This window comes from Cornus florida, unplaced genomic scaffold, assembly GCF_030987335.1.
Source record: "Cornus florida cultivar Cherokee Brave unplaced genomic scaffold, ASM3098733v1 CherokeeBrave_3.0.0_Hap2_Chr11, whole genome shotgun sequence".
NCBI lineage: Eukaryota > Viridiplantae > Streptophyta > Magnoliopsida > Cornales > Cornaceae > Cornus > Cornus florida.
This window is the reverse complement of record NW_026775581.1, coordinates 64520735-64544338: the sequence shown is the minus strand read 5'-3', so window position 1 is coordinate 64544338 and position 23604 is coordinate 64520735. Positions and strand designations below refer to the sequence as shown.

Sequence of the window (23604 nt, the reverse complement as noted above, 5' to 3'; positions counted from 1 at the left end):
GGGTGGGTATGTAGCACTAACCAATAGTTTGAGCTTTTGGGTAAATGGGCAAGCGCCCACCCGTTCCAATAATCCATTACTATGAAATGGATAGACTCACTAAGATTTTAAATGGATTCCATGTACAATGAATTTCCCTTGATCGATCTGGTAAGTATATATACATAGCAATTGATCGATCTGATCGATCTGGTAAATATATAATATATATATATATATATAGTAAATGAGTTTCCCTTGATCTGGTAAGTATATATTCAAAATCCAAAGGCACAATTGAATCTAAACTTCATTGAATTTGACAATTCTGTCAAAACTTCCAGGAAATCCTTAACATTCTTGATCCACAAGCTGAGAGGAATAATTAAGCTTTCAGAATTCTGCCGTCAATGCCGGTGCCGTCGAACCATATGGATTTCCTATTCGATTTGGGGATGCAGATCCAGGATTTGCAAAGGTTGCAAATTGAAGTTTAAGAGCAAGCGACGTATCAAAGAAAATTTGATGATTAAATGGCCGAAAAGCAAATCGTGAGTGGAGGTTTTCCGGCGACTACGATTGGAACAGATTAATAACATGGGTTGTGGATTGGAATGGTACGGCCACCGACACCAACAACAGGTATCTAAAAATCCCAGAAATATCAATTGATATATATATATATATATATATATATATATATATATATATATATCAATTGGTAGGGATAAGGGTATTATGGAAATTTTAGTAAAACTTGTACATGATGTCAGCAATTTTCGTCGTTGATTGGCGTTAACTCTAACAGAAGGGAGGTCCATGTAAGATATTTTCATTTTTAGGGGAGGTCCGCGTAATTTTCAAAACAGGAAGGGAGGTCCCTGTAATTATGGCAAACCATAAGGGAGGTTTGTGTAAATTACCCCATTTTATATGTACAAACTTTTCAGCTGTCGTTTTCTGACAAGTTCTTAACCAACTTGGCACCATATGCAAAGAATCCATGTCCTAAAGGATAATAAGGAATAATCCCAACGCCGAGTTCTCTGGATGATAATAAAAATAATGAAATCAGAATTATGGATTAATTATTAGTCTCCCAACAGATTAACTAGCATGGAATATGCCTCACCTGGAAGTAGGAACAATTTTTGTTTCCAAGTCTCATGCCCATAAAGACCACTCATTTTGCACAGCTGTTATTGGATGAACAGCATGTGCCCTTCTAATTATTGAAGCGTTGGCCACAGATAATCCTATGCATTTTATCTTGGGTAATTTACACAAGCCTCCCCTATGGTTTGCCATAATTACAGGGACCTCCCCTCTTGTTTGGGAAATTACTTGAACCTCTCCTACTTTTGAAAATATCCTACACGGACCTCCCTTCTGTTAGAGTCAACGATAGTCAACGACTGAAATAGATGACATCATCTACTATTTTTACTAAAATTCCCATAATACCCTTGTCCATATATAATTTCATATTTAATTAAGGTAATATATATATATATATAATACTTGATATTATATTCTGAGGTAACCAAGAGCCGGCGGTACTTCCTGGTTTACCGACGTAAAGATAATGCTAGCTAGGTTCGAAAAGTTTGAGGTGAGGCCAGGGCAGGGAGAATAACGGCTCAACAGTCAACATCATTCCCATAAGGAAGGACCATTGCCTCTTCTGATTCTTTTGTTCTAGTATCAAGCACCGTCTAAGAAGCATGGACACAGACATGGGGACACGGGTACGATACGACAAGGGTATGGCGATACATCAAATTTTCAAAAATTAGGACACGGATACGGCAAGGATATGACAATTAAATAAAATAAATAATAATTATATATATATATATAGATATATATATATATAATACTAATAATTGTGTTTTCTCAATTTCTCCTCTATTCTTAACCCTTTTAAATTAGGCCCACTAAATATTTTGAGTTTAAGGCCCAAATTCTATTAATATATAAACAAAGAAATAAATATCTGTATATTCAAAAGGCTAAGTTTTATCTGTAACCAAACAAGGGATAAAGGTAGGTAAGGTTTAACTTTTATTATTATCCACTCTTTCCTTTACTCTTTTTATCTCTCTTCAGCCGTTCTTTTCCCATAACACCATTCTTCTCATCTTCTCCTTTCTTTTCTTTTTTTTCTTTTTTTTTTTTTTTCGATCCTTTCACTGGTGGCCATCGCAATAACCTTATACGTATCTGCATCAAGCGATTTTAAAGAGTCATCTACCGAAAATTTCAGATCAGGTGGCATATAAGAGCATGATCTGTAAATTCATTTATTTTTTTCTGTGTATACTCTCTCTGTCTCTCTCTCTCTCTATATATATATATATGTCATCTTCTTCTTCTTCTCTGTTTTTCTTTTCATTTTTTTTCAAAAGAAAATTTCTACAGCGACAGACACGGTGTCCTTTGTGTGTCCTCCTCCGTGTCCGTTCTATATTAAATAATAAAAATTTAGGACACCGATTTCAAGGTGTCGGACACGTGTTTGGACACGTGTCTAGAGCTCCAATATGCGTATCTGTGTCCGACACTAGTACGTTGTACCTCGGCAATGTATCGATGCTTCATAGAGCACCGTGGTTACATAAGGGACGGAGATTTTCTTTGAAAATCTCTTCTCCTCGCACATCATCACAAAACCCAATTCATGAACCTGGTCATGAAAAACCCAATTCCAGTAAAAGGAATGGTGGCTGTGAACAATTGGGTTTGTGGGTATGACATTTGCGATTGGGTTTGATCTGTGTGATTTGGTTTTTATTTTGGAAATCAAAATTGCAACTGGGTTTGATCTATGTGACGGAACCTGGTCATGAAAAATGCAATTCTAGTGTGTTATTGTTTTGTTTTGTTTTATATTAATTTTCTTAAATTAATTTAAGAATTGATCTGATATATATTTTTTACCGAATTGATCTGATATCTATCTTTTACCGAATTGAATGAAAAAGATAAGGATGGAGGACTGTACAATTCCAAAGCCGGAGAAGCAAGAATCGCCGGAAAAGCTTAAATTTTCAGCAACAACACACCAGAGGGTCCCCTACCTAATTCATTGTCATCACTATCTGGGCTCCAAGTTTTGGATGCTTTGAGTAATTGATTCATGGGTCCTATTCCAGCAAACTTTGGATGCCTTGTTTCGTTGAACAAGCTTGTTCTAATCAAGAATTCGTTCTCTAGATCGATCCCTTCATGAATTGGCTTACCTTAAAGAAAACCCCATTCATGAACCGTTGTTGCCACGGCCAACCTCCACCCACCGGCGAATCGTTTCGGTGAATCACAGTTCTTTTTTCCTTGCTGATCCTTTTTTTAATAATCTTTTACATTTTTATTTTTATCCAAATATTTAATCTCTGATACTATTTTTTTCCTTCTCAGTTGCTCTGAAACTATAAACCTTACCAGAAAAATCAGACAATGAGATAAAGAGACGGGAGAGGGTGAAAAAATAGCGTTATTGGTTTTATGTTTCCTTTTTCCTTTTTTCTTTTTTAGAGTAAGGAAACTTTATTTTCTCCTTTTATCTCTAAAGTTTCTTAATCAAACAGGTGTAAAAGGAAAGGTCGTTAATATATCGCATTACAAATATATATACACGCACACACACAAAGATGGAGGAAAACAGAGATGTTGGTGGCGGTGGCCGTGGTGGCACCCATGGTGGTTGGTGGTGGTGGCCCCAAACAGTTTTAAGATTTAATTTCTCTCTCTCTCTCTCTCTCTCTCTCTCTATATATATATATATATATATATATAAGGTACTTCAGTAATTTACCATAGAAAATTAAGGACATTTCAGTAAATTAGCAAGATTCGTGAGTGTATTTAACGGTCCATCACACATAAGGTAGGTCCATGCAAGATATTTTTAAACTTAGGGAAGGTCAAAGTAATTTTCCAAATAAGAGAGGAGGTCCCTGTAATTAGGACAACTCATAGGAGAGGTTTATATAAATTAGTTTCTTGAGCTCTCCCATCTTACAAAGTACCTAGTTCATAAACCAGGTCAAAAAAAATACTTGCAAAAAGTTTCTTCTCAACTAGGGATACACATAAGGAAACAATTATGGAACATTCAAATACCCATATGTATAACAAGGGAAAGAGAGGCAGGAAAAACGTATTCACACTACTCTACGAAAGAAAATCTGTAGTGGAAGCACACAACTACCTATGCAACCCTTTTGCTTCCTTGCAGGAGCAAATTTGCAGCTCATAGCCTGAAGAGTATGAATTTATGTGTGCATGATTGACTGATCGCAAATAAATGGTTATTCTGCTTTACCATAGACCAAATGAATTCTGGATGAAGTGAAAGTGGATGATTGCACAACTTCCGATCCGGGACAACAAGTGGACAACATCATATATGGCTATTGATGTCATCATGCATCAGAGTAACACATTTCTCAACTGGATCCTTTTATTCATTTGGTGAGTAAACATCATGTTTTCTTATCATGTGGTATTTTGTGATGTTTGGAAGAATAGAAACAACAGGACAACTCAATTTATAATTTTATGGAATTCGAGCCTTTGCCTTCATATCATCAGTCAACTTGAATTATGAGATTGTTAGGTTCATGAGTAGCTTAGAACATCTCCAATTATTATGTATATTTTTTTTGTGTAAATTTGATATGTCATGATGGATTTACACAAAAATTTTGAATTATTTAATTTAAGCTCCAATGGTTATTCTATACCATTTGTGTAAAAATACATCTCCCAATAATAACTAACCATGTGTCATGCCGGGATCCCACATAACTTTTACAAACTTACTTAATATATGGTTAATTCTTTAATGGAATGAGAAAGAGGGATGATAAATGAAATATGTTGATCTGGTAGTGTAAAACGGTTGTGTAAAATACACAATTATTTTACATATTGATGATGTGACAATGTATCTTAAAAGACTGAAAAAATTTACACATAGGTTTTCTGTTGGATAGAGTGATTCAGATGGATTTGAAAAGAAAATAAAAGATTGTGGAAATCATGTTTGGGTAGCTTTTTAGTGAAAAGAAAAGAAAGGATTGGGAGTTTGGGATGGATAGTTGATTGATAACTATCCCTCCAAATCCCTATGTGTTATCTTTTCAAAAATGAAATTATTATTATTATTATTATTCTTATTATTATTTGAAGAAAATGATAATGAGTAAATAATATTTTCATAATTCCAAACCTATCATCTTATAACATTTTATAAAAAAGTTATAATAGTAATTTAATTCTTATCTTATCTTATCTTTTATCTTCACTATCTTTCTCAAACAAGAATACCATTATTTCATTTATTTTTTCACATAATTTATCCGGACATGAATAAAGGTTATTACTATTATTTTTTTCTTTTCTCATATACCTAATGTTATCTTTCTTTTCTTTTCTAATGTATATCCAAACAAAGCCCTAGTTAGAAGAAAGGTGTCCCCCTGCTACCCCTTATTCTCCTTACAAGTGCTATTACATTTTTTATTTGGAGATTTAAGTAGTCCAAAATGTATATTAAATTCACTTTCTTTTTCTTTTTACTTTATTTGACAGAGCAAGATGATACACCATTTTTTTTTTTTTTTTTTTCAACCCATTGTAGCAATTTAATACTTTTGTCACTCCTTGATGTGACTAGATGAGAACTGAAAGAAAATACAAGTGATTCCCAAAATTTTAAATTTTTTAGTATTGAAATATTGAGTTTGATTAAAATTTGTGTTTGGTTTGGGAGTGTCTTGCACATTGAAAATGTGGTTGGAAGGGTTTCACCGAAGAAGAAGAAGAAAAATAAAAAAAATATATCTTTGCCCAAAATGAAATTTATTTTGGTTTCTTAATTACTTTATGAGTAGAATAAAATCCGTTATAAAAATATATATACAATAAGTATATTCATGAAAATAGTTTTAATGCATCACTTGATTATTATATTCACTACACACTAGACAGAAGGTAGAATATGTGAAATGTGATTTAAAGTTGAAGTGAGGCTGTTCTGACAAGGAAAAATAATGAAAATCAGCATAAAAGCTAGTTTCCAAACGACAAATTTTAGACTTTTAGAATCAAAGATTATATGTACGCATGGTTTAGCAGCTAGGTTTTTAATTGTCCCAGTGACAAGAAAGACTTTTCCGTGGGAATTGAAGTTTCAGGATCACGAATTTATGCGCGCACATATAATGTATGTGCACAAGCCAACTTTGTGGTAGGCAACAAGTGACAAAACAAGAGGACATCGGAACAAAATCCTCTCCGATTCCAGTCTTTCGTGCAACCTAAAAAAACAAAAACAAAGTGAAATGGACAGAAAATCATTTCTTTTATGTAAAGTGCTTCCCGAACCGGACCACTAGAGAGAATATTGGTCCGAAGATATCATTGCTCCTGGAACACCTTGATACTCTGTTTTTGTATTTCAAATGTCACAGACTCACAGTATACATGTGCTTGTGTATTTTAAAACCATGGTTCATGGGACGCAAGGAATAACTCAAGTCGCTTATTATATCTGTAAATATTTTGATATGGTGAACATGTGAAACAGGTACACCGCTAAAAGGCATGATTTTATTCTTTCCAGGAAGACAAAGGCGGAGTGTCTGCCGCTAAAAGGCATGAATTTATTCTTTCCAGGAAGACAAAGGCGGAGTGTCTGAATATATCCAGGTAGACGCCATGGAAGCATGTCTATCACCCTTCACAGCATCAGCAGAAGCAAAAGATTCAAGTTCCGTAATTTCTTTTGGTGTTAGTTTTATAGACAAAGCTGCAATATTCTTGTTGAGGTTTTCAATCTTAGTGGTACCAGGAATGGGGCATACGTCATTCCCTTGGTGATGGACCCATGCCAATGCTAGCTGTGACGGAGAGCATCCCTTCTTCGTTGCCATTTCATTAACCCGCTCAAATACATAATTGTTATGCTCGAGATTTTTAGCTTGGAGCCTAGGGAAATTCTACAAAAGTTGAGAAAACATATTTCAGCATCAAAAATATCAACATTGAAAAACCAAGACAAGACCAGTAAGCTCAATATTTTCTTTTCGAACCACAAGTATTCTTCCTTTCCCTTTCATACACCATCCTAAATTGCATCACCGAGCTACTAAGGTTTTGGCTAGAATCACTATGGTATTAGTGTTAGCATGTATGCTATCAAATATGGCGTCTCTGCACTCAGAATTACATAATTCAAAAGGAAAACAAGATGTTAATTGGACTCTCCTGTAAATTAAAAGTAAGTTGGTGCTATCAAGAACTATATGATATATGGAGTGGCCTGGAAAAATCCTCAAAAAGAACCGCATTAGACAAATTTTCTTCGTTTAATAGAAGTAACGTAGTAATTTTTAAAAGAGACAATGCATTAATTACATGTGTTTGCTAGGAAATTGGCTTACACGGTCAATTGGGTTGCGGGCGTGCCAGAGTTTATAGAAAACTCAAAAGGGTAAACATACCATCCCTTTTATGAGGCTGATACATAACAAATAATGAATCTGCTTTGGTGCCAAAACCAGAAGCGGTGAGTGTGATCAAAACCTTGTGATGTTTTCCTTTTTTTTTTGAAAAAGAAAAGAAAAGAAAAGAAAGAAGAGGAGAGAGGAGTGTATACTAGTTCCTAGTGATTCATATTATACTGAAATTTTGAGAAGCTGCTTAAGGTGTCAAATATCGAACACTTGCAAATTGGACTACCTAAATAAATTGGATATGGCAAATGGAAAATGGCTTTCAGCCGTAATTTAGAATACACATACATGTGAAGACCTCCACCATGAGTCACCAAGTTGTGACATAAAACACTTGGGTGTTCACCATCTAAAAGAGAGAATATATGAAAGAAAAAGGTATGATCTCTCTTAACATTTCTAGGCCTACTCGTGAACATAGGCTAAATGAATTTCAATCATAAAAAAGGGAGCTTGTCATAACTAAGATTAGAGGAAGAGGATTTCTTATAATCTTGAATTGGAAGTTTCACAGAGAAGTTCTAGGTGTTAAGTAGGTATAACGTGGCTGACTAGGTATAATGTGGCTGACTTCACAAATCTATAAACAAGACCAAATTTCACCTCGAAACGTCGCGAAACTTTTATTGAATGATCTAGTTAATCATGTAAGGAATATTGACAACCATATGAAGGTCAACAAGTGGTGAGAGGAAAGCATGACAAGCTTCATAAGGTTGATTACTTAAATTGCCACAGGTACAGAAAGACAAAAAAATAGGTGCACTGACTGTAAAGAAACAACAAAGTTAAAAGAATCAATTACTCCAGTTCTATGCAATTTATTCTCAAAATCAAACCACCTGTGTTATATGCACAAACCTTTCGGTTGTCGTTGTCTGTCAAGTTCTCAATCAACTTGGCACCTGATGCAAAGAATCCACGTCCTAAAGGACTATATGGAACAATCCCAATGCCAAGTTCTCTGAATGATGATAAGAAAAAATGAAATCAGAACTTTGGGTTACTTATCAGTCTCAAACAGATTTAATTAGAATGAAATATGCCTCACCTGCAAGTAGGAACAATTTCTGTTTCCAAGTCTCTTGCCCACAAAGACCACTCATTCTGTACAGCTGTAATTGGATGAACAGCATGTGCCCTTCTAATTGTTGAAGCATTCGCCTCTGATAGTCCTATGTATTTAATCTTTCCCTCCTCAACCAGTTTCTTGAGTTCTCCCATCTTACAAAAGTAGTTCACAAACAAGATCAAGAAAATACTTTGAAAAAGTTTCTTCTCAACAAGGGATACAAATAAGGAAACAATTGTGAAACATTCAAATACGTGTATGTATAACATGGGAAAGAGGCAGGCACAAAGTAGTCACGCTACTCTAGAAAAGAAAATCCCTAGTGAAAGCAAAAAACTAACAAATCAACCTTGTTGCTTCCTTTAGGGAGCAGATTTGCAGTTCACAGCCTGAAGAGTATGAATTTATGTGTGCATGATTGAATGATCACCAATAAACGGTTATTCTGCTTTACATTGATGGAATCAATTCTGAGTGAAGTGAAAGTGGATGAATGCACAAATTCTGATATGAGACAGCAAGTGGATGAAATTATACATTGCCAATGATGTCATCATGATCAAAGAATACCACATTTCTCAGCTGGTGGAGGAACAGGTTAATCATCATGTGGTTTATTGTATTACCTACTTGATCTAAATTTTACTCATCACTCTGTCTAATAAAAAACTTGTTCCGTTTGGGATTTGAAGAGAAGCAACAGAACAACTCAATTTATAATTTTATGGAACGAGGTTTACAAACAGTCATTTTATTTATTTTTAGTGGATACTCACACATGTCTCGGCTCAAACCCCTGACCTCCTTTAGGAAGTATGGGCTTGGTATTCAAATTCAATGGAAAGAGGTCTATTGTCATAATAGAAGCAACAACTTGAGTGCCAAACCCATTCTCTGCAACAGCCATTGCCCCAACCGGAACTTGAACCTCAACCTCCCATATGGAAGATAAGCTATTTTCTTTTGCGAACTCACATTTGCTATATAGGTAAAAACCTTACGTAATTGTAGCGTTAATGTTTCAATTTTAAATTGTTTGAATATTCAATTCAGATTAGAAGCATTGTTTGTTAATTTTTGTAGGCTTTGTCTTTTTCTTACATTTAGTAAGAAAAAGGAAAAGCCAAAAGAACAAAAAACAAAAAAGGAAAAAAAAACAAAACAATGTTACTCGTAGTTTCTCTATTGTTTCAATGAGAGATGAAACTAAAAATGCCCTCAAAAATACTTTCACCACTTCTCTGCTTTTATTTTCTTTTTCCCTGTTTCCCATCATAATTTTCTTTGCATTATTTTTTCCCACACCCAACCCGCAAGGAGGAAAAATAAATAGAGTATTAGAGAATACATCAATTACTCGTTTTCATCCAAACAAATACTAACAATAATCAAATAATTGGAAAAGTAATTCAATTTAAAATTAAAACATAAAAAACATGATCACACAGATATATATCATAAATGAAATGTATTGATATATATTTATCCCCACAACATTATTTTAATCAGCTTTCAAAAAAACAAATACCAAAAATAATCGAACCATTGTTCTCATATCAACCTCTAGAATTTTAAATATATATGAATTCACAATCAAAAGGAACAAAACATGTGTGTGTATATATATACCACCCAAACAAATACTTAAAATGACAATAATCAAACAATTGTTCATTTGTTCCTATATCAACCCCTAAAATCGGAAATGTACATAAATTATCAATCTAAACAAACAAAGAAACATGATCACACACACCTACATCATATATATATATATATAATACTAGACATACCGTGACTTCGATTGGCACCCGAGTATCGATGCGATGCACGTAGTAGAGATCGATACAATCAGTATCGAGCCGCTTCAAGCTCGTCTCGCAGGCGGCACGGACATGCGCCGGATCGCCGCGTATTTCCATCTTCCCATCGACATGGACGACCGCAAATTTCGAAGCCAATTGCACTTTCTCCCTCATCCCTCCCTTCAGAGCCTGTAATGAAATCCGATCAACCATCAAATTAACCAATCAGAATGAAACCCTAGAAGTGAAATTCCACTACCTACCTTGCCGAGAAGAATTTCGTTGTCGCCATAGGCATCGGAGGCAGTGACGGACCCAGAAAATTTGGTGAGGGGGGGCGAATTTTTAATTTGTGGGTACAAAATTATATGATGGGTTTATTTTTGTAATTTTAGTAGGGTTTTTTTCATAAATTTTAAAAAAATTTAAGTATAAAATGAAAAAAAAAAAATCAGTGGGGCAAATTATAATTATAGTGGGGCATTTTCATAAATTATCAAAATTTGAAGTATAAAATGCTAAAAAAAAAAAGAATTCAGTGGGGGCGAATTGTAATTTTAGGGGGGGCATTTTCATAAATTTTAAAAACATTAGGGTATAAAATAAAAATATTAAAAATTCAGGGGGGCATCTGCCCCCCCTAGTCCCCTGCTGGGTCCGTCCCTGATCGGAGGTGTCGAGGAAGGTGACGCCATTGTTGATGGCGTGGTGAATTAGGGCAATCATGTCGGGTTCGGGTTTGGGCGGCCCGTAGAAGGCGGACATACCCATACAACCCAGACCCTGTGCCGATACTTCCAGACCTTGCGAACCCAATTTCATCCTCCTCAGTAGTGCCATTTCTGTGCTCTCTCTCTAAAGGTAGATTACAGATAGAGTGGCAGAAGACAAGTGTTTACTGTTGAGTTCCACTGTATTTATAGAGAGATAGAGTTTAGGAAAAGATTCTGATATAGGCAAACACGTGGAAATCTGCCAACGTAAGCACCTACGTTGCACTATACACGTGGAAAGGTCACAGAAGGGAAGAAATCTAGTGTTGCCAACGTAAGCACCTACGTACGTCAAAAGCAGGCCCGCGCACCCTCCTTAGCGAGTTCAGTGCATCTGTTAGGCCATCCCGCAGCGGGCTAGCCAAAGCCTTGTTTAGCGATTTGGGAGCCCAAACTCCGTGCAGCAGGTTAGTTTAATTGAATGGGGCTCACTTTGGCTTACGAGCGGGTTCGCAAAATATCGCGAGATCGAACCCATTGTTATATATTTTTTTTGTTTTATTTTATTTTTTTATAAAGTGGCGCCGTTTTACCTTAGCATTTTTTATTTTTTAACAAACAGGACCAATGCCTTAAGGCACTGTTTGGCAGGATGTTTTCTTGTTTTGGAAAAACTCAAAAATAGGTTACTTTGAACTCAATTTTTTTAAAAATAAAATAAAATAAAATTCATTAAATAAAAAATAATTGTCTAGGCACTGTTTGTCCAAAAAAAAATTTATTTGAGCCAAAAATAAATTAAAAAACCTTTTTTTTTTTTTTTTTCCCTAATTTTTTTTTTTTAATTTTTTTGTTTAAATTTTAAATTTCTGCCATAAAAAATGCATTTGGCCGTTAAGCCACTGTTTGGCTGACACAAATAGTGTTTTAACGATTATAATTTTTTATAAAAAAATGTAAAATTTTTAATTTTTTAAAACTTTTTTTAAAAAAAATAATTAAAATTAAAAATTCATTTACTTATTCCCATAAGATTTTGTAATCCTTATATTGTTATTTCAATTCATTATTTTTAATCTTAAAAAACCATTACATAATAAAAATTCTAATACACGAAATGTCATAATATCTTAAAAGCAAACAAAATGCAACATAAATTAAAGATCTTCATCACCATAGCGGTTCCATGAATTTTCTATCAAATCATTCCTCAACCGCGTATTTGTCTCTCTAATGCGAATCTGAATTTGGCGAGAGAATATGTGTGCCGCTAAAATGGATGGACATCGACTTAAAGTGGGAATCGGGATTACATCCTTCGGTGGTGGAGTCCATCTTCCAACATTTGCATGATGCTCATCTTCAATGATCATATTGTGAAGGATGATGCACGTTTTCATTATGAGGCGCAAGTCATCTTTCTCTCAGTAACGCACTAGTCCTTGCGTTATTGCTCACTTGGTCTCCAATACCCCAAAAGCTTATTCCACATCTGTCTTGCATGCCTTTCATCGCTGAGCAAATAATTTTTCTTTTGTAGTGGTTGGATGCGAGATGGTCTGCATATACCATTAGACAGGTAATACCCATTCTATAGTGATGTCCATTCACTACATAATTAACCTTAGGTAATTGGCCATTGACGATACTGTTGAATACTGGGGGAATGATTCAACACATTTATATCATTGTGTGAACCCAACATTCCAAAGAATGCATGTCAGATCCACAAATCTTGTGAGGCAATTGCTTCCAATATGAGAGTATTATTACCATAGCATCCCCTATGTGTGCCGTGCCACTCCACTGGGCAATTCTTCCACTCCCAGTGCATACAGTCAATAGAACCAAGCATACCTAGAAACCTTCTCTGCTCCCCTTCTTCAAGCAGCCGTGTTATGTCGGCTTCGTTGGGTGGGCACATATACTCCTCTACATACACAGCAACAATAGCATTACAAAATGCCTTTAAGCATTTAATGGCAGTGCTCTCGCCGATTTTAATATACTCATCATAGTGATCAGTTGCACAACCATATGCGAGTATACGAACAACAGTTATCATCTTTTGTATAAAAAACAACCCCAAACAACCATAAGCTTTGACATCATTAAGGATATAAAGAAAAAGTTCTCGTCGCATCTTGAATCGCCTGTGAAAATATTCCGGTGGATAATGCAATTCTCGTCGAAGTAGTCTTTCATTAGCTGATAATGGCTTCCCTCTCAGGTCACGATGAATGTACCGCTTCTTATTACAGACTTGAAATACTTACTTAACTATCTCTGGCCTCACTGAATTAATAATCTCATAGCATTCGTCTTGATCCTGTTGAATCAGTGTGGCAATAGAGTCATCTTTCGAAGAGGATGACGAGGAAGATGAAGAATTAGAGTCTGCCAAAGGAAAATCTTGTAATGACGAAGCCACTGGAATTGCAAAATTGAAAAAGATGGATAATGATAGTTTGCTATAATGGAGAGAGATGAATGTATTGATGATTTTCAAATGAGTAAATGAGTATTCATTATATAAGATGAAAAATACAGCCATTAGAAATATAGCAGTTAGAAATATAGCCATATAGGAAAAGTTAAAAAAAAAAGACATGTACACACCTGTCATGTAAGCAAAGGAAAGAAGTTGCATGTTTCTGGAGAGCATAAGCTGCTGACATAGCTCTTGGAATTGCTGATGTAGCTCTTGGAAAAGTTGAAATGGCATTTTTAGAGAGCTAAAATTTGGAAAGGCTGGTGCAAATGGCCTTATTGCTGACTGCTGAGGCTTTAGATGTAAGGTTTTTTACAAAAAAAAAAAATAAATAAATTAAAAAAAATAAATAAATAAATTTGTGGACATTGAAAAAAAATAAAGTATTTAGCGTTACATTCTCTCACTCTAAAAATAGTGCAGCTGATATGTTAATACTTTACCTAGCCTTCGTCTTTTTCCCTTTGTGGCTCCCTGCTTCCTTCCATAGAAGTGGGGAGATGATACTCCCTCCCACGGTTGCAATAAACTCAACGTGTTTCAATAAGTGCGCTTTGTGGGTGTTTTTTAAGCCATTTTTTTTTATTATTTTTGTTTGGCTAGATCTGCTTCAGTTGGGTTCATTTTCAGCTCACATAAGTGGATCTGTTGTTTTCTCTAGCTGGATCTTTGATTTAGGTCGGTTTTGGTTTTCTCCCGCCTAAATTTGTTCTTTTTCCTTAATTTGATCTTCTGTGGGATTTTGGGTGTCGGAGCGCCTTGTGGCTGTAGCCTTGGAGCTATTGCCTTGATGGTCTGACCTTTGTGTCACTCCTTTTGCTGCGTTTCTCCGATGGTAGTTCCGTTGCAGAGTTTTAGGTTCTATTTTCATCACAGATCTGGAGCCTTTTCTTCATTTTATTATTTTGCTTTATAATTTGTATGCCTTTTCTAGCTTACTTTTGTGCTTCTATACTGCCGTTGGCTTAGCCTTTGTGCCTTTGAAATGACCAAAAAAAACAAAATGTTAATACTTTTATTAATGGAATTGAAATCATTTCCATGCCTGCCTTTCTTTATTAAACTGTAACGAGTCGAAATTAGGGGCACAAACAAAACATGATTCGGAAACCGTCCGAATAAATAATCCAAAAATCACTCAATATAAAATCCATAGTCCAGTAATAGTCTCAAATTTACTTAAATAACCTCAAACACACTTCCGTTGCATTATTCCGATAATTATCCACTTAAACACATCACAAACAATTTCAAAACAAAATCTGCGCTGTGATTAGTTAAAAATTCTTAGAAAATTCATTTTAAAACGAAACGGAGCAAACAAAAATGATTTGAAAAACTAAATTCAAAGTGAAACACAGCTGAGCAACTCACGGAGGCTAAAGATTTTTCAATTAAATCAGATTTGAGAAGAAAATCAGCAGCACTTAGTTCAAAGAAAATCTGGGTAGCGGATACTTCAGAAATTTTAGAAAATTCGTTTGACCTTCAAATTGGGAAAAGTAAATTTATTTTGGCAGTAGACTTACAAAAGAATAAATCTGGAAGTTTTGAGAAAGATCCGGTGTCACGAAGTTGGTGAAATATATTATTGAAAAATCTGATTTCCAGCAGATGTAAAATCTGGACAGCAGGTACTCTCGAATTTTTAGAAAAATATCTACTAATCTAAATATTATGAAATTTTATGGAGAAGTACTAGATGCATAAAGGAAGCTGTGGTAAAATTTTTAAAGCATTTAGATCAATACAGCTCATTGGAGAAATTATTTAGTTCAATCAAAATTAAAAGAAGAAAATTCCTACCCAAAACAGTCCCTTGTCCTTCATATTTATCAAACCAACCAATCAAACTCGCTGGGAAAATTAACAACATGTCTCTAAATTTCCATAGTTTCCATTAAATACTATCATAATCACGTGTGAACATCATTTCTCAAATTACAATTGAATCAAGCATTTTACCAAAGATATTATCTACATGAACAAGATGGTCACCAATAATCATTTTCAGCAACTCCAATTCCTCCAATTGATCATGGTACCTAAAAAAATAATAGGGTGAGACAAATGTCCCAGTAGGAAAAACCTAACACAAGCCTCCATGAGATTTTTGGCACATGCTATGTTTTTACTTAGTAAATAATTTACAAATTTCATAACAAAGCCATTCACGAAAACGTTTGAACTAAAAATTACCAAAACCCTTGAATTTGTGGATTCCAAAAAATTAAGAGATGCATTGAATTGACAAAAGAGCAGAACTTTTCCATTGGACATTTATCAAACACCTTCACTACAACTAGAGTGATCCCAAATTATCACTCCCACTTTGACTAGTTGGGATTCAACTCTGAATACCTGTCTAGGGTCTACTGCTACGGGTTTAAAGTCTTTCACCTATGGGTAGCTCATACCCAATTGCTCACCCCTTTCGCCCGGGACATCACCCTCCTAGTCCCATAGTTTAGCAATAATAAAGTTCAATCCAAATATGATTAAGCCAACTCAAAATGCAAAGCATGAGAAACTGATACATAATCAATTTAACAAAATCTAACATGTGCCATGACTCATATCTTAATTCATGGAAACAGAGGTAGTAAGACCAAATAAAGATCATAATTTTAACACATGCGAAACAGATTTTCAGAGATAAAAATAAATAACGCAATAGATTCAAATATAGAATATAAAGATTCAGGAATTTATAAAAATTTAGGAGAATAAGAAAAATCAAGATGAAAACCGCTCATGGCTTCAAGTATTAAAGAAATCCCTACCTTTAGGCAACAATATAAAATAGTTGAAATGATGGTAGTGGTGATGGTGAAGCTCCCATGGTTCCCCCCCCCCCCTTAATTTTATTTTATTTATTTTATTTTTTTATTTTTTCAAGGCCGAAACTTTCTCTCAATCTCTTTAACCATGTGGAACAACTGCAATGTTACAGTGCTAGGTTGTGTTTGGCTTAAGATGTATATAAAAGTAAATAGGCGAGTCATCAGATAAGTGGTGCATGTGTGGAAGGTGTCTTTAAGACCTTGCAACCACCTAGAATCATTATTCATAAATTCCCAAAGTTCCCATCACACTTGAATAATTTCACAAAGAGCTCTAATATCCCTTTAATAAAATTAAACTCCACAAATAAAATAAAAAAGTCTCTAAAATTTACTAATTATACATTTAATCAAGATTAAAGCTTATTTTAAAACATGGGGTATTACATAAACGCTCCAACGTGATTTAGGCCCTCAAGTCGTTGGCAAAAAGTTTTTTCAATATAATATTAGAGGGAGATCTATTTTGTAGTTAGAAGATTTGTACATGTTTCGTATGTTTGAGTCTTTTACGAATTTGTACCAATAATATAATCACATACACAAACATACCCAGGTACGCTGGCCCATATAAAGTTTATTGAATAACTTTTTTTTTTGTTAAAAAGTTTATTGAATAACTTGATCAATAGGTTCGAACCAAAAAACGAATCACACGAAAATTTTCAATGGATTTGGAATATGGATATTTGTTTAGGCTCCATTTTAATCATACTATTGAGTCATTAGAGGCCCACCAAGGACCGAGGCGTTGCAATGAGTGTGTGTGTGCGATTACTTACCTAATATAATAATATATACTATATATATATTAAAAGTATAAACAGTTTTCATCCAATTTTATATATCTATCATATTTTGAATTTTTATCTTATATTGACTTATGTTTTTAAAAGAGTTTTTAGAGGATAGTTCCTTTTAAATTCTATCAAATATTTATATATTTAATTTTTAAAAAGAGTTTTTATTTACAAATGTATTTAAAAATAATAATAAAAGAGTTTTAATCAAAATATTTGATTGTTGCCTAATGTAATTGGAGTTATTGTTATTATTTTCTAATTATACCAAGCTAGAGTTGCCCAATGACAATCAACAAACACAGTGATATACATTTAGCAACTAGCACTTCTAGGAAGTTAGGGTCCTTTGGCAAGTATAGTTGATTTATGTTTTTACTTTGATACGAAGCAGGAGTAATGTTTTCATTTTAGGTTATATTTAATACTATTTTAAAACTTATTTGGTAAAGTAAATTTATTATAAAATTTTTAAAAGTAAAAACGTGAAATCATATTTAGCAAAAAGTAGAGGGGACTATTATTTTGGAGCATGAATAGCAACTGTCAACATTAAAATATGAACTAGAAGCCCAATTAACCACACAAATAAAACAATATTAAAAAAAAAAAAAAAAATCAAATGTTAATTATTTTCTACACCAATCAGATAAGCCACCTGCAAACTGCTTTCACAGTTGTCAAAAAGTTGAAAGTGAAGTCCAATAATGACTACTAATAATTTCTCCTCCGTGTGGAGCCTAGGTGCTCATACGGTAACGCGTTTGGAGTTCAGGCTCTACTTCCATTGAAAAACTGCAGATTTTCCACTCAACTTTGAGTCACTTCCCTACTTCAGCTGCTCTTCTCTCCCTATAATCTCACTGATTCAGTGAAATAATGTATCTTTATCAGTTTAAAAAAATCATCACCACAATGTACATCGTCCATCAACTCTTACTTATAAACATAAATGGTGAATCGCCTGTCCAATATTACCCGGTTGACGACATGGTCATTAATTGTGGCTCCTCTGGTTACTCGTCTGCTTTTGATGGCCGGGAATGGATTGGAGATATGGGTTTAAAATTTACTTCAACAGAAGAAACGAAAGGTAAATCAGTAAGCTCATCAGCAACTGTCCACCAATCACTCTTTGCGGATCCTGTTCCCTACATGACTGCTCGGATCTCTCGCGCTCAATTGACATACATATTTCAGCTCGGGCCTGGTCAAAAATTCATTCGCCTGCACTTTTTCCCAGCTTCATACTCCGGTTTCGAAAAATCAAAGGCCCTTGTCACTGTTAAAGCAGGTCAGTACACCCTCCTTAGCAATTTCAGTGCATCTCTTACTGCTCAGGCTTTGGGTGTAAGATATTTTGCAAAAGAATTTTGTGTGAACATTGAAAAAAAACGAGTATTCAGCATAATATTCTCTCCGTCTAAAAGGAGTGCAACTGATGATGTTTATGCTTTTATTAATGGAATTGAAATCATCTCCATGCCCGCCTTTCTTTATTACACGCCCGATGGTGATTTGGGCCCTCATGTTGTTGGCAACAAGTTTTTTCGATACAATATTGATAATAGCACTGCATTAGAGATGGTTCACCGCTTAAATGTTGGAGGGAGATCCGTTTTGTCAGTAGAAGATTTGGGCATGTTCCGTACGTGGTATGAGGACAAGAATTACTTGGTACAATCAAGTCTTTTACGAGTCAGTACCAGCAATATGATCACATACACAGACATGGAAATTACCAGTCGATTTGGGGTACAGATATCTGGTTAGGCTCCATTTTTGTGAGCTTGAACCCATGATCACTAGCAACCAAAAACAGTTTGATCTCTTGATAAATGATAAGATTGTTGAGACTGATGCAAATGTGATCAAATGGAGTGGTGGAAATGGAGCTGCGGTATACAAGGACTATGTGGCCATGATGGAAGGAGACCGGATGGAGGGCAAGCGTGATCTAATCATAGCTTTGCTGATCCAGTATGAGTCGAATACTGAAAACATTGATGCAATCTTAAAAGGTGTAGAGGTATTTAAGTTGAGCAATCCTGACAATAATCTCGCTGGTGTCAGTCCTGTGTCAGTCCTGTTTTCAAAGCACATGCTCCAATATCAAGGACTCTAAGACTCCGAAAAATAGTTTTAGCTTTTGGCAGTATAAATATACTTGCAACAAGTATAATTCTTGTACTCACGCTATTGAATTTCACTGTTTACTATTTAAATCGTTTGGAATCAAACTTTGGCAAAATAAACATCTTATCATTGAATGAGGAGGAGTTGCACAGACATTTCTCACTCGTTGAGATCCAGTTGGCCACCAACAACTTTGATAATGCACTAATCATCGGTAAAGGTGGATTTGGTAACGTGTACAAAGGGGTCGTCGACAGGATCAGGTCTGTTGCTATAAAACGGTTGAATTCGCAATCCAAACAAGGGGCTCACGAGTTTTGGGCTGAGATCAACACCCTTTCCAACCTTCGGCACAATCATCTTGTCTCTTTGATTGGCTACTGTGATGATTGTCGAGAGATGATCCTGGTCTATGAGTATATGGCTCATGGGACCCTTGCTGACCATCTCCACAAAGCTAGTAGAAATGGTAGTGGTAACTCACCTCTTTCTTGGGAACAACGACTCAATATCTGTATTGGTGCTGCACGTGGGTTGGACTTCTTGCATAAGAGTAGAGGTGCCCACCATGGAATCATACATCGTGATGTGAAGAGTTCAAACATTTTGTTAGATGAAAATTGGGTTGCTAAAGTTTCTGATTTTGGATTGTCGAAAATGGATATTGGAAACGTATCACGCACGCACATAGCACCAATGTTAAAGGTACATTCGGGTATTTGGATCCAGAGTATTTCATGACTCAAAGATTATCTAAAAAATCAGGCGTTTATGCGTTTGGTGTGGTATTGTTTGAAGTATTGTGTGGGAGGCAGGCTGTGGATTTAACACTTGAGGAGCAGCAGCATAGTCTTGCCCTATGGGCCCAAAAATGCATCAGAAAAGGAACAATTGATCAACTCGTTGATCCCATTGTGAAGGAGCAAATCTCACCTCATAGTTTAACAAGGTTTGTGAAAATTGCCAACAAATGCCTGCATGATCAACCAAATGAACGGCCTACAATGGCTGAAATAGTGGCAAGACTCGATTTACTTACATTGGAGTTGCAGGGGAGGGTTGACTCTTATACAGAGCAAGAGGTTATCAATGATGGAGGGGCTTCCAACCAGCATGTTGAATCGAGCTCTATTACATCAGAGGAGGGTGTTGAATCGAGCTCTATTACATCAGAGGATTCTTCTTCTTATGTGTCTCGCCATTCCAGTATACCTCCTATGGAGGTAATAGATGAAAGCAGGGTGTTGGAGAGTATTACACTTGGAACAACAAAAAGTATGGAATTTGGTAAAAAGAAAGATTACTCTTGGTTGGGGTCGCGTTTTCTATTCCATGGATCTTCAAAGATAGAAGCTTATCCACTTCCGCACGTACATTGTCGTCGCTTTTCACTCGCAGAGATTCGAGCTTCCACAAACAATTTTAATAGTAGCCTCCTAATCGGAGAAAGTTATCATAGTAAGGTTTACGTGGGTTATATGGAAAAAGAGACCAAGGTTGCTATCAAACGGTTGGAGAGAAGTTATTCTTATAACTGGTTTTGCACGGAGCTGGAGGTGCAGTCCCAACTTCGATGCACCAACGTCGTATCCTTGGTTGGGTACTGCTATGATGGACATGAGATGATCCTGGTACATGAATACATGACCAATGGGACCCTATTCTATCGTCTCCACAGTACGACCACTAATAATCAACGTCTCTCATGGAAGCAGAGGCTCCAAATCTGCATTGGTGTCCCTCAAGCACTGAACTACCTTCATACAGGTGTGGAGCAGAGGAAAATTATCCGTGGTGACGTAAATCAGCACAACATTCTCTTGGATCATAGCTACGTTGCTAAGATGTCAGATTTCGATTATTCATTGTTGGTTCACAAGGACCAACAGTTCATCTACACAGTATTTGTGGGTACAAATGGCTATCTCGATCCAGAGTATTTTCATACTTCTCGGTTTACAGAAAAATCGGATGTTATACTCTTTGGGGGTGGTGTTGCTTGAAGTGTTGTGCGCGAGGAAAGCTGTGTCTATGGAGGAAGACTACGGGGACGAGCGGAGACTTCTAAGCACGTGGGCCGTTGAGTGCATAGAAGCAGAGTCAGTTGAAGATATCATTGATCCATATCTGATGGGGAAGATTTCGCCTCTTTGTTTGAACGTGTTTGTGGAAATTGCTAAGAAATGCGTCCTCAAGAGCGGAACTGAACGACCTCCAATGAATGATGTTGTGCGAAACCTCGAGCTTGCTCTGCAACTGCAGGAAACGGCTGATGCTGTTGTTGGAAATAGTGGCCTAGTTACACATACAACACTATACTATTTGGAAGAGAATAGAAATGGAGGAAAATATTTCTTATTTCACTTTATATATTATTTGACTAGAGTACATGAATATATAGGCCTCACATATGTATGTGTAACCATTACATTTAAATGTCCATAACTCTCCTATCTCTCACTAACATAATCTTCAATATGTATAACTCCCACTAACATAGTATTTGTTAGGCTTAACTCTCATGACTCTTTATTTTACATAACCTTAACTCCTACTAAGACAATTTACTGCCCACTAACATGCTAAATTAACACATGCATCATGGATACAAAAATACTTGAAAATACTAAATACTAAAATCAAGTTTATTTTCAACACCCCCCTTTAAACTTGATTTTGTAACTTGAAAAACCTTCTTATTAATCTTGGGGGCTTGATCAAAAGTTCGATAGTTGATCTTCAATTCCACCCCCTTCAATAGCTTCAATCTTCTTGGCCATTTCCATTGATGTGTAGGGCTTGTGAAACTTCTTCAAATGCTTGTTTGATGTCTTCACATAATCATATATCATCCTCTTTATACAAGCACACCATCGATCTTTTTTCTTCTTAAATTTTTTATGGATCTTCAACTTCACATATACTTCTTCTTTAGAGTCAAAAAATAATTCCATATTCACCCAACCTGTATCAATTACAAAATTCTCCAAACTATTTTTTAAAAAATAATATGAGAATTTCTTATCATCCTGGGCTTCAATCTCATACTTCTTTGAAACAACTTTCTTTAAGAGAAGTTCATCATTCTCCACAAAATAAGCATTATTTGATGAATATGAAGAAATAATAATTTCATCAAATAAGTCAAATATAACTTCTTTCAAGGTGGAATTTGTAACCATACCTGAAGATGTTAATTCACCAACTTGAACTTTTGCCTCTTCTTTAGCACTTCCTTCTTCTAAATCTTCTATTTTCACTTCATCCTCCTTCACTTTTTCAATCTCTTCTTTAACACCTTTTCTTACCTCTTCCTTATTCACCATTTCAAATTCTCCTTCAACTTTTGAATCTCCAAAATCTTCAACTTCTTTTGCACGATACACCTCTTCATTCTCCACAACTTTGTCTTCAAGACTTTCATAATCATCTTTCGTAAACTCATCATTCTCAAAGCATTGTACCCAATACTCCATGGGTAGTGATTCACCTCTATGATTGGAAACGATGGTCTCGAGCATCTTCCAAATACAACTTGGAGTTTTGGACTCTCCAAAATACTCCCAAATTTCTTGATGTATTGCCTTTTGCAACACTACCAATGCCTTATCTTCTTTCTTTTCATGAAGCTTGTTGGACATGCCATTCTTTGGCTCTTCTCCAACAACATCCCACAAATCGCATGCTTTGAGGTATGAAGTCATGATGATTCTCATTCTCTTGTAATTAGAGAACATCATCTTTTCACTAAGAAAATACATTTTCTCCCCTTCATCATCATTAAGGAGAAACATGTTTTTCTTAAATGTTGAACCTTCTAGGATCAACTTCGTCTGGCCTTCAGGATCGTCTAGGTTCTGAACATGAAATCTGCCTTTGAACATAAAATCTTGCTCTGATACCACTTTGTTGGAAATAGTGGCCTAGTTACACATACAACACTATACTATTTGGAAGAGAATAGAAATGGAGGAAAATATTTCTTATTTCACTTGATATATTATTTGACTAGAGTACATGAATATATAGGCCTTACATATGTATGTGTAACCATTACATTTAAATGTCCATAACTCTCCTATCTCCCACTAACATAATTTTCAATATGTATAACTCCCACTAACATAGTATTTGTTAGGCTTAACTCTCATGACTCTTTATTTTACATAACCGTAACTCCCACTAAGACAATTTACTACCCACTAACATGCTAAATTAACACATGCATCATGGATACAAAAATAC

The 23604-nt window shown here is 35.4% G+C and overlaps 3 protein-coding genes, 1 long non-coding RNA gene and 1 pseudogene across 4 annotated transcripts; 3 read left to right on the top strand and 2 right to left on the bottom strand.

Moving 5' to 3' along the window:
* The first annotated feature begins 2059 nt into the window (after positions 1 to 2059).
* LOC132286364 (uncharacterized) lies at positions 2060 to 4545 on the top strand. Its single transcript, XR_009472757.1, has 2 exons — positions 2060 to 2250; positions 2964 to 4545. It is a non-coding gene; the product is annotated as an uncharacterized LOC132286364 (long non-coding RNA).
* A 1860-nt stretch (positions 4546 to 6405) lies between these two features.
* On the bottom strand, positions 6406 to 11271 carry LOC132283997 (probable aldo-keto reductase 2). Its single transcript, XM_059786060.1, has 6 exons — positions 11050 to 11271; positions 10640 to 10679; positions 10365 to 10565; positions 8551 to 8723; positions 8361 to 8463; positions 6406 to 6983 (listed from the first exon to the last, which is right to left on the bottom strand). Exons 1-6 carry the CDS (start codon positions 11214 to 11216, stop codon positions 6648 to 6650), a joined length of 1020 nt encoding a protein of 339 aa, XP_059642043.1. The 5' UTR covers positions 11217 to 11271; the 3' UTR covers positions 6406 to 6647.
* A 1538-nt stretch (positions 11272 to 12809) lies between these two features.
* On the bottom strand, positions 12810 to 13814 carry LOC132281200 (uncharacterized). The gene is made up of 3 exons (XM_059782925.1): positions 13709 to 13814; positions 13366 to 13519; positions 12810 to 13242 (listed from the first exon to the last, which is right to left on the bottom strand). The coding sequence occupies exons 1-3, from the start codon at positions 13812 to 13814 to the stop codon at positions 12810 to 12812; spliced, it is 693 nt and encodes a 230-aa protein (XP_059638908.1).
* A 4399-nt stretch (positions 13815 to 18213) lies between these two features.
* LOC132281199 (receptor-like protein kinase FERONIA) lies at positions 18214 to 21722 on the top strand (annotated as a pseudogene).
* LOC132285783 (receptor-like protein kinase ANXUR2) lies at positions 21391 to 21804 on the top strand. Its single transcript, XM_059788003.1, has one exon. The coding sequence runs from the start codon at positions 21391 to 21393 to the stop codon at positions 21802 to 21804; it is 414 nt and encodes a 137-aa protein (XP_059643986.1).
* Positions 21805 to 23604: the final 1800 nt, after the last annotated feature.